The 19,845-nt window shown below is 54.2% G+C and overlaps 1 protein-coding gene across 1 annotated transcript; it reads right to left on the reverse strand.

Moving 5' to 3' along the window:
* Window positions 1-438: 438 nt before the first annotated feature.
* Window positions 439-9,064, reverse strand: HAP1 (huntingtin associated protein 1; the record flags this gene model as incomplete). The annotated part of the gene is given in 11 exon segments (XM_043582637.1): window positions 439-631; window positions 1,279-2,267; window positions 3,294-3,386; window positions 3,521-3,553; window positions 3,555-3,659; window positions 4,426-4,556; window positions 5,849-5,888; window positions 5,940-6,050; window positions 6,220-6,699; window positions 7,064-7,158; window positions 8,197-9,064. Coding segments are annotated over 10 exon segments (2,448 nt in total), but the record flags the coding sequence as incomplete, so codon positions are not given.
* Between the last annotated feature and the right edge of the window lie 10,781 nt (window positions 9,065-19,845).

Raw genomic sequence — 19,845 nt, forward strand, 5'->3', positions numbered from 1 at the left:
GAGAGGCACAGAGGACTGAGGGGAGGACCGGGGGGAAGGAGCAATGGGCAGGGAGCCTGGACACATGGGCCACAGGCAGGGAGATGGGGGCGGGGCGGGAGGAGGCCCCCAGTGGGCGGAGGGACCCCTCACCCACACACAGAGATACTCTTGGTTACCAACAGTAGTTAGGGACTGAGAAGAAAGGGCCAAGAATGGAGGAAGAAGGCCAGGTCCCTAAAAGTCAGCAAGGACTCAGGGGCCACCTTTAACTTGAGGGTCAAGGGCCTGTCGTTAGAAAGGTAGTCAGAACACCTTCCTACACCAGTGTCTGAGCCCCACCCCCAGCTCAAAGCCAGGTCTGGCAGCAGACAGACCTCCCCTCAGGCACCCCCATCCCCTGGGCTGCCATGTGACCCCAGGCCCAGCAACCAGAACTAGTTTTTGTACCAGCTGCAAAGGGTCGAGGCTTGGGTCCTCAAGCCCCAGCCCAGGTTCATGGGGACAGAAGGCAGGCCGGTAACAGACAGGGGGGTCCTGTTTGGGAGGATGGGAAGGAGGGTCTGGGGTAGGTGGGACTTGGCCAAGCAGCTGAAGGAGGGGCCTCAGGCTGTCTGTGGGGCCTCTGAAGGCTGCTGGGAACCAGCAAAGCCTGGAAGAGAAGGGAGGGGTAAACTGAGGGCTTGGACAGCAGGCAGGGGCCGAGGCCTTGTCGCTGTATCAGAAAGACAGCCGCGATTGATAGTTTTACAGGATGCCCACTGGCTGGCCAAAGAGGTCACCGTTCAGTTTCCAAACTGCACAACCTTACACGGTGACCCTGATGAGGCTGCCCAGCAGTGACCAAGCGGCCACTGGAGTGGGGGCAGCCCACACATGCCGGTGAGGCTACAAATTTCACGGCTGATGAGCAGGCCAGGCAGGCACCAGGACAGGGTCAGAGGGGAGGGACAGGCCAGGAAAAGTCATTCTGGCATAGGAGTGAGGAGAACAGGCTCAGACCCACTCCAGCTAAGTGATCTTAAGTTCTTAAATGATCTTAAGTTCTTACTTAAGTTCTCCAAACCTCAGTTTTCTCACCTAACAAAGGGCTGGTAACAGCTACCTTCAGGGGTGCGAGGACTAAAGGAAACAATGCCAGTCACTAAATCACCTCTGTTGTCTCTGTGAGCTCCTTGAAGGCAGGGCTCACACTCAGCAGGTGCAACTCCCCAGACTTTGGGGCTTCCAGCTGGGGAGAGGAGACCCCGACCCACCCCCCGGCACCCTGAAGGAGACCCAGCCCATCTTCAGACTCACCCAGGGGGCTGGTCCAGCTGCGACCCTTGCTGGCAGAGGCCTTTGTCCCAATGGCCTGGGTGGCCCCAGAACACCCCTCTTCCTCCCAGGCCCTGGGAGGAAGGTTGGCCCAGTCCTCCTCCAGCCTCTGAAAGGGCTGGGTCAGCACCCCGGGCTGCTGCTCTGATCCGCTCCCTGTACCTGTTGCTGTCACTACTGCAGGGCTGGGGAGCCTCGGGGATCGGGTGGCAGAGTGGGAGACAGGGAGAAGGGGGCAGCAGAGATGGGAAGCAGAGGCACAGTAGGGGGCTGCAGTCCTGGTCATGACCTTCAGCCCAGACCCCCAGGCGAAAAAGGGGTAGAGATCTGGAATCCTAAGCAAATTCCACATAAATGAGCCCTGGGGCCATAGTTCCCACTGAAGGAACCTGGAGGTGCCTATGCAAATGATATGCAAATTCCATGCAAATCATCACGCTGGGTGAGGCCAAGCTGGGGTAAGTGAGCATTTGGGGGGCTCACCTACCCTCACCTTTCATTGATGATCTGTAGCTGGTCTGGCTGGCCGGAGGGAGGCCCCTGTGGGAGCACTCACCTTTCTGGAGCATCTTCAGCCTCAACTGCCGACTATAACGCGCATCCAGCCAGTTAGCCAGTTGCTGGAGGACGCGCTTCATGTTTAGGCGAGAGGGGCCCAAGCCGCTAGCCTCCAGCGCTGAGGTCACTACGTTCCCCTGCGTTGCCTCATCCAGCTCCGGCTCCACCTCCTCCCAGGCCTCGGCCTCCTCAGACACCAGCTCTGCCTCTTCTGTTGCCCCCTCCTCAGCTGACGCCACCTCTGCTGTGGCCCCCGGTTCCTCCTCAGGCACCAATTCCTCCACAGGCACAAAATCTTCCGCCACAAAATCCTCTGCTGTCAGTAACCCCTTCTCAGCCTCTAAGCCCCGGTCCTGCTCTCGCACCTCACTGCAGCACAGCCTGTATCTGGGCAGGGAGACAGGAAAGTCTTCCTGTGCCCCTGAAGGCCAACCCCAGGCAGAGCCCCCAGCGCCCCCCTTCCACCTGCCCCTAGGACATCTTCAGCCACCAGGGTTGAGGAGCTCTCCTGCTCTCTGCCCCAGTCTACACATAGATCCAATGGTTATTCCTCAGTTCTGTCCCAACTAGGGGAAAAGGGAGCTGGGTACCCGCCTCGAGGCTTCAAACACCCAGCCCAGGCACCAGGTAGGAAGGAGGGTCACCAAACCCTGCACAAACCCTGCTTTCTCCTAGTACCCCCCACCCTGCTGCACAGAACAGACCGGCAAGGATAATAATATTCCTTCTGCTCCCCTCCATGATTTAACCTTTACAGCCCATCCCACAGCTAGTTGCCATAGGAACAAATCCGTTTTAGTAAGGCTCAGACAGTTCAAGCCATTGGCCAAGGACACATAGCCAATAAAGGGACCAAGTTGGGACGCGGTCCCAAATGTTTCCAGCTCCCAGGCCAGTGCTCCTTCACTCTCAGCCTCTGTCAAGGTGAAGGAAAGGCTTCGGTCCCCACCTGGAACAGCCTAAATCAGACGACCACCTATGGGGCAAGATTTGAAAGAAAAGGGAGCAGCCCCTTCCAGAACAACTCAACCCAGCCAGCCCAGAGCATAGGGCCTTCTCTAGGGCGGCAGGATTGCAGGTGGTTGTCTGACTGCTGAAAAGTGAGGGTGGTTGATGGGAGAGCCCCTAGCCAGCTTACCCCAGGTGTGACATCTCCTCCTTCTCAGTCTTCCCATGATTCCTTCAACAGAGAAAAGGGCTTTCACTGTCCCAAGGCAACATTAGCTGAAACCGCAAAGTCCCTGTGGGCCCCAACATGTGAAAAAGTCCTGGGGAGAAATGACGGGCCCAGACATGGGGACGGAGAAAAGGGTGGGGCGGGGGAGGGGCTGGGGCAGCGAACGAGGGGCGCCAGGAGTGAAGGAAGATCAGAAGCAAACCCCCTCCCCTCTCTGGGAAAGTGAGTGTGGGTCAGGCAAGGGCCTGGGGGTCCCAGCAGCGCACCTTTCCATAAAAAACACAGGGTCCGAGATAATCCTTATAGACCTTCTGAGCTCCTCACCCAGGGCCTCCTGAAAACCAGGAAGGGCCTCCTGTGGTGGAGAAGGGGTATTACCAGGGGATCCCCACAGAACTCCAGCCCCTACTCCCAGGCACAGAAAGGAAATCAGCCAGCGGGGCTGAGGCACAAGCACACAGGCAAAAGCGGGCAGCCGGGGGTCCTCACCAGAGGTACGGCGTGTGTGTAGCGGGTGACAGACAGGGTCAGTGGACCCCGGCGCTTGCTGGCGGAGGGTCTTCACCTCCTCCTGAGCCTGGGTCAGCATGCCCCCATGCTCCGTGTACTTCTCCTGTAGGTCCTGCAGCTGGAAAGCCACTTGCAGGTTCTGTTGGGACCCAGGCCCACCAAGCCCGCCCTTTCCCCAGGGGGCTAAGAGGCGAGAGGCCCAGACTCTGACACAGGGTGCCCCCAGGTAGGTCCCTGGACTCTACTCCACTCAGACACCACCTGCTAGGCCCCATGCCAGACGCTGAGGGTGTGCAAAGGGACAGACCCAGTCCCGGCTCAAGGAGCTTGTCCTCCCAGGAAAGTCAGGCAGCCGACCAAGGGCCCCGAGCTCCCCGCTCTGGGTCACGATCTCTCGAGAGCAGGGGCAGGAGCCGAGGGCAGTTTCACCTCATGCTGGAGCCGCATCTGGATTACTCTCTCCGAAGCCAGCTGCTGCTGCAACTTCTCAGTCTCAGCCCCATGCTGGAAGGACCCAAGACTGGTAAGCACCCCTCCCCCCAGGCCTCCCCACCACTTCCGACAGGTCTTCCCAGGCACATGGGTGAGGCTTTGGCAGCCCTTTAAGTAAGAAGTCACGTAGAGTGAGGCCACGTAAGGCAGGAGAGTCATGCGGCCTGGTTCCTGGAACACGTTGTGACCCTCTCTGGGACTTGGTCCCCTCCCTGGGACAAGGAGGGGGCAGAATGAGGGCTCTCTGAGATCCCCTCCAACTCGGACTCTGACGCAGAGAGGGGTCTGGGGCCTGGCCGAGCCAAAAGCCCCATGAGGTGAGGACAGGGAGGAGGCGGCTTGGGTGTGGCGGGGCCATGACAAGAGGGAGCCCTGGGCACACCCGGACGCACCGACTGGCAGCGTTGCTGCAGCTTCAGGACCTGGGCCCGCAGCTGGGTGACCTCCCTCTGCTACTGGTCTTGGGCCTCCCTCCTGAGTGCCAGCACCTCTGACAGCTCAGCCATCTGCTGGCTGGCCTCGGCTGGCGACAAGCGGGGACAGAAGGTCGGCTCCGGTCCCCTTGGCCTTCGGGGACCAGTCTGGCCCTCCCACTGCCTCTGTCCACCCCGCCCCTCAGCTCCTGTGCAGGGGGGCGGGGGGGGGGGTCCGTCTTTGCAGGATTCGCCTTCCTCACTTGGTCTCCTTTCCGTAAATGTTAGCTAACTGACACGGAGCAAGGCCCTGGGTGACCAGTCTGTCAGGCCTGGTCCCAGCACACACGGGGCTCAAGTTTAGTGGGGAAAGTGATGGGCGAGGAAATCCTGCCAGTGCGTAGTCTGGGCTCCGATGGAGCGAATACAATGGGCGCGCTGGGGGTCTCAGCTGCGACACCCTGTCCTGCCTTATGAGGTCTGCCTCTGCGGGGCAAGCGGGGCTCCGCCAGGCACAGAACGGCAAACAAGGCCCAGACAGGGGGTGGAGAGGCCTGGAGGCAATCACAAGACACTGGGAGGGCTCTGACGCTGGGGCTGGGGTGGGGGTTGAGGTTACCCTTTGGCCAATGGGAAACTTGGGGTTTTAGGCAGAGGATGACGTGGTCAGATTTGGTTTTAGGAAACTTATTTGGGCTGTGTGCAGAATGACCCGGAAGGGCAGCAATCCAGGCAGGGAGACCGGTTAAGACGGGGGGCCTAGGCTAGGGTCAGGGAGGTGAGGAGGAGAAAAGACACTTGAGCCTCTCTGAGGAGGTGGAAGCAACAGAACTTAGGGACCAGTTCCCATGCCAGGGACCTGGGGACCCGTGGGCCAACGGGGGAGCTGAGGAACCCAGGGGGAAGGAAGGTCAGGCCTAGGGGGAGGGGAACAGCATGAGTTCAGCCATCTTGTGTCTGCAGCTCACAGCCAGACCTGAGCTCCCCAGGGACCAACGCTATGCCTCCCTCTTCTTCATAAACACACAGTAGCAGCACAGCCCCTGGCCTGGCCCCGGTGCCTCAGCACCTGGTCTCTGGCAGCTCCCGGCTCCTTCCCTTCCTTGCTTCCAGGCCCTTTCTTCCTGTGCCCCAAATAACAAAAGGCCACAGGCTTAGAGGGACCCTGGGGCTTCTGTACAGCATTTTACAGGGTGCAGAAAGCACTTCCTCAGCTGTGCCTCTGGAAGGGTCCACAGGGCTGAGAGTACTCCTCCCCATGCTAACGACGGAGGTTCAGCAGGTCAAGGAACACCGTCCAAGCTCACACCGCTAAGAAATGCCAGAGTGGGGACTCAAACTCAGGTCTCCAAACTCCGAGTTCTGAGTTCTTCCCCCCACCCCAAGTTACAACTTCACGTACAAAACTGCTCCACACAATCAAGGGGGTAGAGCTGAGAGGCCTGGAGGGAGGGCGAGAGGCAGGGGCAGAGGAGTTAACACCCCCTGGCCGCGGATGTGCTCTCTGCCCACCTGCTCACCTCCTCCCTCAGCTGCTCGTTCTCCTCCTCCAGCAGCCTCAGCTGCTCCTGCAGGGCTTCCAGCTGCGGCCAGTCGTGCAGGACCTCCGTCTGCCGCAGACAAGTCCTAGGGGTGAGAGCCACAGAAGCCAGGGGGTGGGGGACCCAGGTCCCAGCCCACCCAGGGGCTGCCCACCCGGGCTCAGTGTGGCGGTCTCCATTAGTCCCAGCAACCCTGCCGGCAGTTGCACCGTCAGTGTTCCTGTTTGCACACAGGGAAACTGAGGCACAGAGAAGGGGCTGCCCAGGTGAAAAGGCAGGACACTCACGGCTCAGGGGCTCCATAGGAATGATAGTGCGGCTGCTCTTCCTCCTCCGGCTCCTCCTCCTCTTCTTCCTCCTCTTCCTCCTCAGAGTCTGAGTAGAGCTGAAGGAGGTCATCTCTCAAGCTCACCTGGTATCTGAGGTGTAAAATCTGGCAGTGGGGGAGAGGCGCCCCGTCGGAATGCAGGCAGGGGCGAGCACAGGTCCAGGCACGGGGCGGGGTGGGGGTGCTGTAGGTACGTCTGAGATGGCACACTCCCTCCCCTCCTCCCTGCCCGGTTACGTCCTCCCTGGCTGAGCCCAGCATGGCTTCCAGTTTGCTGTGCTCCCCCATCAGAACACTGTTCTGTCTCACCAGGGACTGGCCAATGCGAGCCGCAGTATTTAGGTCCCACTCTCTCTGCAGAGGGACCCCCATCCACGGGGAATACTTTCCTGTTTTCTGGGCTCTCCCAGACAGGTGGGAGAAGCAAGGGAGTACACAGGGGTCAAAGGGAAGCTAAGCCACTAGGGGAAACCTTCCCCACACCCTAGTTTTCCAGGGTACTAGAAAAAAGTCTGCCATCGACACACTGTGGGGCCTGACTCAGCTTCCCCTTATGGAGAAGAGCACATCAGACCAGATGGCTCTACAAGCAATTCCGGCCTGGATATCCGGCATATACCTGCCTTCCATAAGAGGGACCCCTGGCTCGGCTCCCAGAGAAATAATCAAGCAGGAAAAAGACAAGACTCCTACCCCTCCAGGGGAGAATGAAAACAGAGGCCTGGCTAAGGCTCAGGCTGGGCCGGACAGGGAAAGCAGTACACAGCTTCTCTAGCAAATTTAACATCACTTTGACATCTTCTTGGGTGATCCCGGCTGGCGGGGGTTGGTCAGGGCACAGCGCTGCAAAAGCAGGAGTGGAGGCCAAGGTGGGAAAAGGGAGGACATATGCTACCCCACATCCCACTGTTTCCTGTCCGATCCTCAGTTCTCCCTCAACAACAAGAGTCAGCGACAAGAGAGCTCCCTTCCTGCCCCCACTATTCTCTCCAGACACCCCCAGTACCCAGCACTCCTTTCCCCTGCTCCCAGGACCAAATGGGCTCTTTTGTGCCCTGGAGGCGTCTGGGTGAGGTCAAGGGATCACAGTCCTCCAAGCTCAGGTGGAAATGAGTTCTCAGGACGCCCAGGTCCCTGGTACCAGGGGAATGCAGGAGGCTAGCGACAGTACAGCCCCAGACTGACTCATCACCTCTTACCCGGAGGGCGCTCTCGGCCGACTGGAGCCTCATGGGTCGTGAAACAGATGCAGTCACCCACCCTGCACCTGTTGCGTGTGGAGAGGCGGGAGAGACTTTTCCAGCACGCAGTAGGGGCTCCTGAGCCTCTAGACCTAATCAGAGATCTCCCGCGACCCAGGAGAGGGTACTAGGGGAAGAAACCTGAGGCCCCGCCCACCCCGAGGCTGGGAAAAGCCGGGCTTCGACACCCGCAGCCAAAAGGTTGACAAAACCTTCCCACCCACCTCCGCCCACCCACCTCCCCAGCTTGGTGCGGCGGGCGAGCACACGCTCAGAGCGAGCCTGGCAGCGCCCTCCCGCAGCCCCCCGCCCCTCTCCTGGAATTGCGGTTGACTGAGTGGGGCGGGGCAGGGGAAACTGTGAGAGTGCGCAGATCTGGGGAGCAACAGGCGCGCAGAGCCGGGCGGACGAGTGCGCGGCTGCGCCGACCTGACGCTCCGACAGCAATCAGGGGACGACAGAAGGTTGGAGAAGAAGGGCAAGAGGCGTCCGAACAGGCACCGCAGTGACAACGCAAGTGGGTGGAAGGGTGAGACTGAGCGCCAGAGGGGGCGGGACGCCTGGAACCGCCGCCCCCCCCCCCTTCTGCCTGGAAATACCCAGGTCCCACCCGCTCTGGGGTCCCGGGGACCCGGTTTACCTTCCTCCAGCTCCCGAATAAAGGCGGCATGCTCGGGGCCCGACACCCCAGGCCGCCGTCCGATGTAGGCAGCCGGCGTCTTCCAGATGCCCGCCGCCTTCTCAGTCCCCAGGCCAGTGGCCCGGGGACCAAAGGGCCCTCGGAATATGAAGCGAGTCCACTGCGCGTCCGAGTTGCCGGGCCCAAACTGGGCATTCCGCTGGGCGGCTGCGAATGCGGACGCGCGCGGTGTTCCTGTCGGGGATCCAGCCTTGGAGGTCGGGCGAGCTCCGGCGGGGGCGGGTACCGAGACGGATGGGGATCTGGATCCCGTTCGCGGTCCTTCCGTCAGTGCCTGCGCAGGGGCGGGTGCAGGCTGCGCTGAGGGCTCTGGAGAGGAATGGGTTGTGGGTGGGGGTGCGGGGGTGACTCCCGCTGGAGCCCGGGTTCTGAAGCGGTGCCCCACGAGGCCCTGCCCCGGCTCTTTCCGGCGCAACTTGAGTCCGCAGTCTGCTGCGGCAGCCCCGCCTTTATAACCTGCGCCTGGAGTGCGCGCCCGCCGGCCCGTACCACGCGCGGGAGGGGGCAGCCAGGGAGCAACCAGTGGTGCCCGGGACTGGGAGTTGCGCGCGAGGGGACGGAGGTGGCAGAGCAGAGCGCAAAAAATCAGAACAAGGAGAGAGTCGAATGGCGGTTCCGGCCGGTTCCATGGGCTTGGTTCTGAGTGCAGGGTTTCTACTCTCCTCTCCACCTCCGGAGAATGGTTCTGCCCAAAGTCGCGGCTTCCCTGGACTTCGGGTACCGGGACTCCGAGGTCCCTACCTGGGGGGTACAGCCTCCCTCCATTCCCGCGGGGGGTTGCCGGCTGCCCTCCCTGGATGTGATCTGGGAGTTAGCGCAGGGTAGTGCTTTCCCCGGTGGCTGGGAGATGCATCCCGACCCTAGGACTGTTTCAACGCGCTGACCAGTCCGGCGCGTCACACGCTGGTCCTCGCGCTCACGCTCCCGGGGCTCCAGCCGTTTGACAGCCCTTCTTCTTTCTTAATTCGTCCTACTACCTTTCCTCGTGCTTTACCTCTAGCCCTCATTCGCTTCGCCCACCTCCTTCCACCCTGGCAAACACCTGTTCTTGCTGCAGACCCCGCTTAGAGGGCTCCCCCTGAAGACTCCTCCAACCTCGTCCCCTGTGGCCCCAGAGCGTCCCTCATCCGGCGGCCGGCAGTGCTCAAGAGTGTGTCTATTTCCAATCCAGACCTGCGCCCCTTCAGCGCAGGGAACGGGTCCCTCAGAGTGCACCACGGGAGGCGGGCCGAAGAGTCGTGGGGCCATTTCTGTGCCTTTAGACTGGAAGAACCTGCAGGCCCAAAAGAGATGGTTATGGCACTAATAATTCTTCTTCTTCTTCTTCTTCTTCTTCTTCTTCTTCTTCTTCTTCTTCTTTTAATGTTTACTGATTTTCAGAGACAGCGCAGGGGAGGGACAGAGCGTGAGAGCATGCCCACCCACGAAGGAGGGGCAGAGAAAGAGAGAGGGAGGGATAGAAAGAATTCTAAGTAGGCTCTACGCTGTCAGCACAGAGCTCAACGCAGGGCTCTGTATCGTGAACCGTGAGATCACGACCTCAGAATCAAGACTTAGATGCTTAACCGACTGAACCACCCAGGCGCTGTCTTATCTTCTCACTGTGGTCCTCACGTAGTGGAAGGGTGGAGGGAGCTCTCTGGGGCTTCTTTTATAAGGCCACCAGTTCCCACGCCTGAGGGTTCCCCCCTCAAGACCTAATCACCTCAGAAAGGCCCCACCTCCTAACACCATCGCGCTGGGGGTTAGGATTTCAACATGAATTGCAGGGGGACACCAACACTTAGACCATAACAACCCTATCACTCTTTAAAAACAAAACAACAGCAATAACAAAAACCCACCAGCTTTTGGGGTGCCTGGGTGGCTCAGTCGGTTGAGCGTCCGACTTCAGCTCAGATCACGATCTTACAGTTTGTCACGTCTGGCTCTGTGCTGACAGCTCAGAGCCTGGAGCCTGCTTGGGATTCTGTGTCTCCCTCTCTCTTTGCCCCTCCCCTGTTCATGCTCTGTCTCTTTCTCTCTCAAAAATAAACAAACATTAAAAATAATAATAATATTTTATTTAATCCGGTATCTCCAATACTGATACATGAATTCAGCAAAGTCGCAGGGTACAAAATCAATGTGCAGAAATTGGTTGCATTTTTATATACCAATAGTGAAGCAACAGAAAGACAAATAAAGAAACTGATCCCATTCACAATTGCACCAAGAATCATAAAATACCTAGGAATAAACCTAACCGAAGAGGTAAAAGATCTGTATGCTGAAAACTAGAGAAAGCTTATGAAGGAAATTGAAGAAGACGCAAGGAAATGGAAAAGCATTCCATGCTCATGGATTGGAAAATAAATGTTGTTAAAATGTCAATACTACCCAAAGCAACCTACACATTCAATGCAATACCAATCAAAATTGCACCGGCAGTCTTCGCAAAGCTAGAACAAACAGTCCTAAAATTTGTATGGAACCACAAAAGACCCCGAAGAGCCAAAGTAATACTGAAGAAGAAAACCAAAGCAGGAGGCGTCGCAATCCCAGACTTTAGCCTCTATTACAAAACTGTAATCATCAAGATGGTATGGTATTGGCACAAAAACATACACATGGACTGATGGAACAGAATAGAGAACCCAGAATTGGGCCCACAAATGTATGGCCAACTAATTTTTGACAAAGCAGGAGAGTATCCAATGGAAAAAAGACAGTATCTTTAGCAAATGCTGCTGGGAGAACTGGACACCAACATGCAGAAGAATGAAACTAGACCAGTTCTTACACCATACACAAAAATAAACTCAAAATGGATGAAAGACCTAAATGTGAGACAGGAAACCATCAAAACCCTAGAGGAGAAAACAGGCAACAACCTCTTTGACCTCAGCCGCAGCAATTTCTTACTTGACACATCTCCAAAGGCAAGGGAATTAAAAGCAGAAATGAACTATTGAGACCTCATCAAGATAAAAAGCTTCTCCACCGCAAAGGAAACAATCAACAAAACTAAAAGGCAACCGACGGAATGGGAGAAGATATTTGCAAATGACGTATCAGATAAAGTGTTAGTATCTATAAAGAACTCACCAAACTCCACACCCTAAAAACAAATAATCCAGTGAAGAAATGGGCAGAAGACATGAATAGACACTTTTCCAAAGAAGACATCCAGGTGGCCAGCAGACACATGAAACACTGCTCAATGTCACTCCTTATCAGGGAAATACAAAGCAAAGCCACACTGAGATACCACCTCACACCGGTCAGAGTGGCTAAAGTGAACAAATCAGGAAACTATAGATGCTGGTGAGGATGTGGAGAAACCGGAACTCTCTTGCACTGTTGGTGGGAATGCAAACTAGTGCAGCCGCTCTGGAAAACAGTGTGGAGGTTCCTCAAAAAATTAAAAACAGAAATACCCTATGACCCAGAAATAGCACTGCTAGGAATTTACCCAAGGGATACAGGAGTGCTGATGCATTGGGGCACATGTACCCCAATGTTTCTAGCAGCGCTTTCAACAATACCCAAATTATGGAAAGAGACTAAATGTCCATCAACTGATGAATGGATAAAGAAGATGTGGTTTATACATACAATGGAATACTACTTGGCAATGAGAAAGAATGAAATCATGCCATTTGCAGCAACGTGGATGGAACTGGAGGTATTATGCTAAGTGAAATAAGTCAGAGAAAGACAGTTATCATATATTTTCATTCATATGTGGATCTTGAGAAACTTAACAGAAGACCATGGGGAAGGGGGAAAAATAGTTACAAACAGAGAGGGAGGGAAGCAAACCATAAGAAACTTAAATACAGAGAACAAACTGAAGGTAGATGGGGGAGAGGGGAAAGTGGGTGATGGGCATTGAGGAGGGCACTTGTTGGGATGAGCACTGGGCGTCGTATGTAAGCCAATTTGACAATAAATTATATTTTTAAAAAATAAAATAATAATAAATAAAAATAAATAAAATAATATAATAATTTTTATTTAACCCAATATCTCCAAAATATTATCATTTCAACATGTAATCAACATAAAAAATTATTAATGAGATTATATTTTCCATTTTTTATAATGAATCGAGTGCATTTTATTCTTACGGCCCATCTCAGTTGAGACTCAAATTCATTATTCTCTTTATTTTTCTAAATATAATTTGTCTTTTTTCCACTATATACCTTTAAATTTTTTTCTCTTCATCACTGGATGTCATCAATTTGATCATGATGTGTCTTAGTAGGATTTTTCTTTTATCCTTCTTGGGGCTGATCGAGCTTCTTAGATTTGAGGGTGTATAGCTTTGATCAAAATTTGGAAATTTTTCAACTCTTATTTCTTTTTTTTTAATATTTATTTTTATTTTCGGTTGGGGGGAGCACAAGTGGGGGCAGGGAAGAGAGAGAGGGATAGAGGATCTGAAGCTGGTTCTGCAATGACAGACTGACAGCAACAAGCCCAATGTGAGGCTAGAACTCACGAACCGTGAGATCATGACCTGTGTTGAAGTTGGCCACTCAACTGACTGAGCCACCCAGGTGCCTCATCAACTTTTATTTCTTTAAATATTTTTTTTCTGAGCCCCACTTCTGGGATTTCAATTACATGTATGTTAGACCACTTGATACTGAACCACAGGCACTAGGACTCTGTTCATTTTCTTTTTCCAGCCTTTTTCTCTCTGTCCTTCCATTTCAGTTGTTGTGACTGGTATATCTTCAAGTCCACTGATTTTTTCTTTTAAAGACGTTATTTTTCAGGAATCTCTACACCCAACATGGGGCTCAAAGTTACAACCCCAAGATCAAGAGTCACATGCTCTACTGATTGACCTGAGCCAGCCAGGTGCCCCTCCACTGACTTTTTAATCTTCTTTTAGGCCATTCAGGAACTTTTCATTTCTGATCTTGTATTTTCCAGTTCCAGGCATGCTAGTTGGTCCTCATTTGCATCTTCCATTTCTCTCCTTATTATACTCATATATATATTTTTAATCCTTGTACTTAGCTATAAGGAATTTTTAGAAGTCTTTCTCTGCCATCATCTCTGTCATTTGTGGGTCTATTTTTATTGACTGATTTTTCTCCTGTCTACAGGTCACATTTTCTACATCTTTCTTGCTCAATAATCTTTTGGATGCCGGATATATTGTGGATGTTACATTGCTGAGATGCCAGCTTTTTATCCTCCTTTGTTGGGTTTCATCTTGCCAGGCAGCTAAGTTGTGGATCAGCTTGATCCTCTTGAGACTTGTTTTTAAAGTTTTGTAGGGCAGATCCAGAAAGGTCTTTACTCTAGAGATATTTTAGCCCTATTACAAAGGAGTAATCTTTCTGGGGTGTCTACTGAATGCCCCAAATATTCAGTGAGGACTCTCCTCACTGGCTGATCAGAACCTAAACATTTCCCAGCCCTGTGTGAGCTCTGGGAACTCACGTACGACTTTCTGGGAGTTGTTCTCTCCCCGGTGGATATTCTTTTCTCAGCCTCATGGAGTCTCACCCTACACACCTCCAGCTTCGTATTCAACCAAAGACTCAAGAACATTCCGTTGTAGGTTTCTGGGACTTGTTGAGAACTGCATGGCTCTCTCCTCCTGGGAAAAAGTCTGTTCCACAAATTCCAGCCTCCCTGAACTCTGACCTCTGTCTCTGCAGGTCAGTAGACACCAGAGTCTGCTTGGGTTCCCCCTCCCTATACTGCCCTCGGAAATTGCCTCTAGACAGAAACCCAAGGTCATCATAGGACTCACTTAATTTGTTTCCCCCTGAGACCACAGTCCTGTGATGCTTATTGTCCAATGCCTTAAACCTTTGTTGCACACATTTTATCCAGTTTTCTACTTATTTTCTGCAGGAGGGAAATGTGGAGCTAGCTACTCCATCTATTTGGATAGACATTGAATTAGAAGCCTATCCTGAAGGTAGAGCCATAGGACTTGTGGAAGGATTGGATGAAGAGTGTGAAGGAAGAAGAAAAGTCAAGAATGACTCCAACTGTTTGGGCCAGAGAGAGCTGCCATACACGAAGATGAGAAAAACTGAGGGGAAGTCAGCTTTGGTAGAGAAAATCAGGAGTTCAGATTTATCTAAATATCTTTTTTTTTTTTTTAATAAGCTCCACACCCAACGTGGGGCTTGAACTCATAATCCTGAGATCAAGAGTCACACGCTCTACCAACTGAGCCAGCCAAGTGCCCCAGGAGTTCAGTTTTAAATAAGTTAAATCCAAAATGCTTACTAAGTATCCAAGTGGATAAACAACTAGTTGGGTTTATCCCAACTGGATATATAAATATAATAACTTGATATATAAATCTGAGCATAGGGGAAAGATGGGGGCCGGACACTTCAACTGGGGACTCATTGCTCTAAGGTGAGAATGTAAAGCCATGAGACTAGGTGAGACCCCTGAGAGACTGAGTGTAGATAGATAAGGGGGCCCAGGGTTAAACCCTCAGTACGTAGAGGGCAGGGAGAGGAGGAAGACTCATCTAAGGTGGCCAAGATGGATGGGACCCTGAAGAAGAGGTAAACCAGGGAAAAGCTGGGTTCCAGAGAAAGTGTTTCAAGCAGAGAGAGCCACCTGTGTTGAGTGGTGCTGCCACAGGAGACCAATGAGGACGGAGAATCAACTCAGCAAGATGGAGGCCATGGACAACCTTGGCAAGAGCCATCTCGGTGGAGAGATGGAGGTGAGAGAGACTGAGAAGGGTGAGGAAGTAATGGGAGGTGATGATGTGAGGATGGAGAATATAGAAAACTATTGAAGAGTTTCACAGAGAAGGGGAGCTGAAAGAGAACAGTCACTGAAAGACAACAGAGGCACTAGAGAAGGTGGTTTTTTGGGGGTTTTTTGTTTGTTTTTTTAATTTTTCTTTAATGTTTATTTATTTTTTGAGAGAGAGAGAGACAGAGCGCGAGCAGAGGAGGGGCAGAGAGAGAGGGAGACAGAGAATCCAAAGCAGGCTCCAGGCTCTGAGCGCTCAGCACAGAGCCCGACACGGGGCTCGAACCCATGAACCATGAGATCATGACCCGAGCGAAGTCGGATGTTTAACCGACTGAGCCACCCAGTTGCCCCTAGAGAAGGTGGTTTAAGGACGAGAGATGAGGGGTGCCTGACTGGCTCAGTTGGAAGAGACCACAGCTCCTGATCTCAGGGTTGTGAGTTCGAACCTCACGTTGGGTGTAGAGTTTACTCAAATAAATAAACTAAAACAAAAAACAAACAAACAAAAAAAGCATTTAAGGTTGAGTGCGGTGACAACATGTTTATGTGCTGATGGGGATGTTCCCGCAGGGAGGAAAAAACTAATGCCAAAGACAGAACCCAGAGCCCAGGGATCATTCTGAGATCATTCTGGGAATGGACGAACCCTGGTAACCAAATCCCTTCTCCTCTGTGCTCAAGCATGCGTATTTTCTTTTTTTTTTTTTTATTTTTTTAACGTTTTATTTATTTTTGGGACAGAGAGAGACACAGCATGAACAGGGGAGGGGCAGAGAGAGAGGGAGACACAGAATCGGAAGCAGGCTCCAGGCTCTGAGCTATCAGCCCAGAGCCCGATGCGGGGTTCGAACTCACGGACCGCGAGATCATGACCTGAGCTGAAGTCGGACGCTTAACCGACTGAGCCACCCAGGCGCCCCTCAAGCATGCGTATTTTCTATGGTGTCTTTGTCACCAAAAAGTTTGAAGGAGACACAACCCAACCCCAGGGTTTGCTGTGGACGGTGAGATTGGAGAACCTCAGGGGTGGCCACGACAGGGTCACCTGTCCAGACTTCAGCTTGGCCAGGCCGCTCCCTCACTAGTCCCCTGAACAGCTTCCTGGACAGTCTCACTGTGCCCTAGACATCTCTGCAGCTCCAAGCACAGAAGGGGACATAAAATAGGGGCCCATTCCATTCCTGCTGAATGGATGTTTGCTGAACTGGATTGTCCCTGCCCATGAGAAAGCAGCCCTGAGGCCCCTGGGAAGTTTGGGGTGAAGAAGAAAGACACAGAGATCAAGGGGACCCCACAGGCTCCCAGTTGACTTGCACCCTCTAGCTCCCAACACCAGTGCATAGCAACTCTAGCTACAGCCACCAGAGGGCAGTGTCGGCCCACATACCTCACCCCCTACCCCCACCCAGCCCTTCACCCGCACATCTGTAACCCCACAAAAGAGGCGGAGTAGGGATGGTGACTTCATTTTACAGACAGAGAAGCCAAAGCTCAGGCCCCTGGTCACTCCACACGTAAGCATTTTGGCCTGGCTGATGGATGTCTGCCACAGCCCAGGGCTGCCCAGGAGACCCAGCAGGCCCCTCTCCAGCGGTGTCATCCAGTCTTGTTCCCCTCTGCCCTGCTGCTGTTCTAACCAGAGAGGTTGAAAGAACAGACACCCTAGACCTTCTGCCCTCCCTCCAGTATGAACCCACTGACCCCTGCTGAGGACAAGGGACAGGAAGAGAGGACAGGAAGGGGCTCAAGACCCACCGCACCCATGAACTTGAGGGCACAGTCGCTCAGACAGCACACAGGCTCAGGCCACCTCCCCTAGCCTGACCCTGGAAAATGAACCTAGGACAGGCTACCCCATGGCTAGAGCCCTTGAGAGTGTGCCTGGGATCTGGGCGGAGCCAAACACCAGGACCAATCCCTGCAGACCAGGGAGCAGGGCAGAGGGGAGCGTCTAGGGAGCATGGACGGGGGTGCAGCCTCACCCTCTCCCCCATTCCTGCTCTTCTCCTGTGGGATTCCCAGGAGCTCTCCTCCTTCTCCTGGCGTCTCCTCCCTACCAGTGCCCAGGCCCCTCCACGACGTCAGGCTTCTTTTCCTTTACTCCTCTTCCCCAGACCCCGCCCAGACTCCTAGGCCCTGAGCCAGCCTCTCCGGGACCTGGGGCGAGGAACTGGGCGTGCTGGGGGCCTAAGCCCCTCACCTGCTGTCCTCTGGGTTCCTAGGTCCCCCTCTGGTCAAGACAGGGGAAGGAGAGAAGCCAGAGAGGCGGCAGAGAGGAAGTACCTGCAGTGACGGTGGGGGTGGGGATCTAGCAGGGATGGCCAGGGTCCTTCCTACAAGATGGCAATTTCCTCCACTCCAACCCCACCCGCGCTTCCTCCCACCTGGGGGGGTGGGGCTTGCCTTCCCGGAGCACCCGCCACCTGCCACCCACACAGCCTGCAGGCTCACTCCAGCTTGTCTCCAGCTCTCCTGCTGAGGGCGGCCTCCTCCTCTGAGAAGCCCTCCAGGCTCCCAGAAGGGACGTCTCCCTGTTCTACCCTCTCCTGGCGTCTTCCTGCCTCTCACTGTTGACAGTGTAAGCTTCTGTTACTTATGAGATAATTATTTAACGCAGAGGGCACTTCTGTAGCCTTAGGGCTCTAATTAGAGTAAGCACTCAGTATCTGTCGAGTGAACCATGATGGATTCTCCGGGTGAGTCTGGGTATGGGTCGGGGGCAGGGAGTGGTCCCCAAAGGCTCCAGAGAGACGTACCCAGTCAGGGAGAGATTCTGCGTCCCTGGACCCCGGAGAGTGCTGCACATTCCCCCAACACAGGTGAGCCCCACCAGGAAACTGCCCAGGGGCACAGGGACAGCAGACCCTCAGGGGGTGGGCGGTGTTAAGGGACTCCAGCATAGTCCCCTCCCCTCTCCTCACTTAGAGCCCCTCAGCTCAGCCCCCACTCACTTCCTCCAGGCACCAGCTCTGAGGCCTAAGTGGGATAGGAGCTATCTGCAGGTGGCAGGTCATAGGGCCTGCCCTGGCCTGGGGAGAGGGGGGCGGCGCTCCAGGGGAAGCAGCTGGGAGCCAGGTGGGGGGAACCAAGCACACAGTGTGGGGGGGGGGGGGCAGGGCAATCAGCCGTGTCCAGCCTGCTGGGCAGACACAGGTGGCGAGCTTGGGAGGACTTTCTACTGCTCTTGGGCCTCTGTCAGCTACCGCCAGGTTCAGGGAGAAGACCCAGGAGCCCTTCACTGCCTGACTTCTGTCCCCAGAGTCAATGACTTCTTCTGATCCTTGGGTCCATGTCTAGACTCTGAGCCCTTCTGGGGACAACTCACGAGTCGGGGGACAGCAAAGAAGGGAGAAACACAAATTCACTGAGCCCCAACTCGTCTATGCTTTGTATATGTTATTTCATTTTATCATCACCCAGAGGAAAAAAATATATTACTTTTCATAGATGAGAAACGGGTTGGCACCACTGACCACTGAGTGAGGATTCCTGGCATTTCAGCCATTCCCGACAGATGAAACCTTACTTATCACAGGGACCCCATTGCGCCACCTGACATGGAGAGCTTTTCCCAGATGCTGCGGAATCTGTCCCATGACCTTCCTACCAAGTGGCCTTCCAGCCTTTGCCTGCATACCTGCATAATGGGGAGCTCAGTAGAATAGTCTGGGCACTTCTAGATAGCTCTTATTCTAGAAAGGGCTTCCTTGAGACTTCTGCTTAGAATAAAATTTTTCTCTTTGTAATTCTCACCCGCGCCCCCACCCCTACCCCTACCCCACCCCCATCCCACTTTCTGTTTCCAGCTGTGCCCTCCAGGGATCCCCAGAACGAGGCTGCGCCCTCCTGTGCTCTGTGCACACCAGAGGGGTGTTTTGCTAGTTTGCTTTTCTCCAGGCTCCCCATCCTCCAGCCAGGCCTGAACCCCTCCCCTTCTGATCTCAGGGGGATGCTCCAGGCCAGCCAAGGAAGGTGGCCTGGGCTCAGAAGGTGGAGGCTGGAGGCATCGAAGAGCCATGGGATGAAACTTCTGGCATCCTGAATCCACATCCAAGCTCTGACTCTCACAAGCTGTGCTGCCTTCTGCACATTTCCTAATTTCTCTGAATCTCAGCAGCCTCACCGTGTATAATTTACCTCCATTTTACACACCTCACAGGGCTTACCTGAGATTATGCAGTAAAGCACCTAATACCTACCGAGGGCTCAGCAAATGATAACTGTTGATGTTCACATTATTATTAACAACGTCACCTGGGCGCCTGGGTGGCTCGGTCGGTTGAGCGTCTGACTCCGGCTCAGGCCATGATCTCACGGTTGACGAGTTCCAGCCCCATGTCGGGCTCTGTGCTGACAGCTCAGAGCCTGGAGGCTGCTTCAGATTCTGTCTCCCTCTCTCTCTGCCCCTCCCCTGCTCATGCGCTCTCTCTCTCTCTCTCTCTCAAAAATAAAGATTAAAAAAATTTTTAACAATGTCACCTGTCACTTGGGCCTCAAAAGTAAAACAAAGGCAAAAATCTCCAACCTCAGTTGCTCTGAGGATGTCGCCTGCCACAGGGCCCAGCACAGAGAAAGCTCAGCCAGTGATGGGTATGATCAGGATTGCTAGGGCCGCTGTCCCTGAACGACCCCAGGACAGAAAACTTACCCTCCAGGCAGGGTCGCAACCGCCTTCCACAAAGGCCTTTCAGTGGTCCCCACCCCCTTCGTATCCATGATCCAGTTCGTTTGGACACTTTGCGCAGCCGCACGAAGCCCTCCAACTCCCTGACTTTTGCCTCATTTTCCAGCCTGTGTCTCGCTGTCACCCCTCCAAGCCACTGTCATCTCTTGAACTCTGTGCTCAGT

This window comes from Prionailurus bengalensis, chromosome E1 (assembly GCF_016509475.1).
Source record: "Prionailurus bengalensis isolate Pbe53 chromosome E1, Fcat_Pben_1.1_paternal_pri, whole genome shotgun sequence".
In the NCBI taxonomy this organism is placed as follows: domain Eukaryota; kingdom Metazoa; phylum Chordata; class Mammalia; order Carnivora; family Felidae; genus Prionailurus; species Prionailurus bengalensis.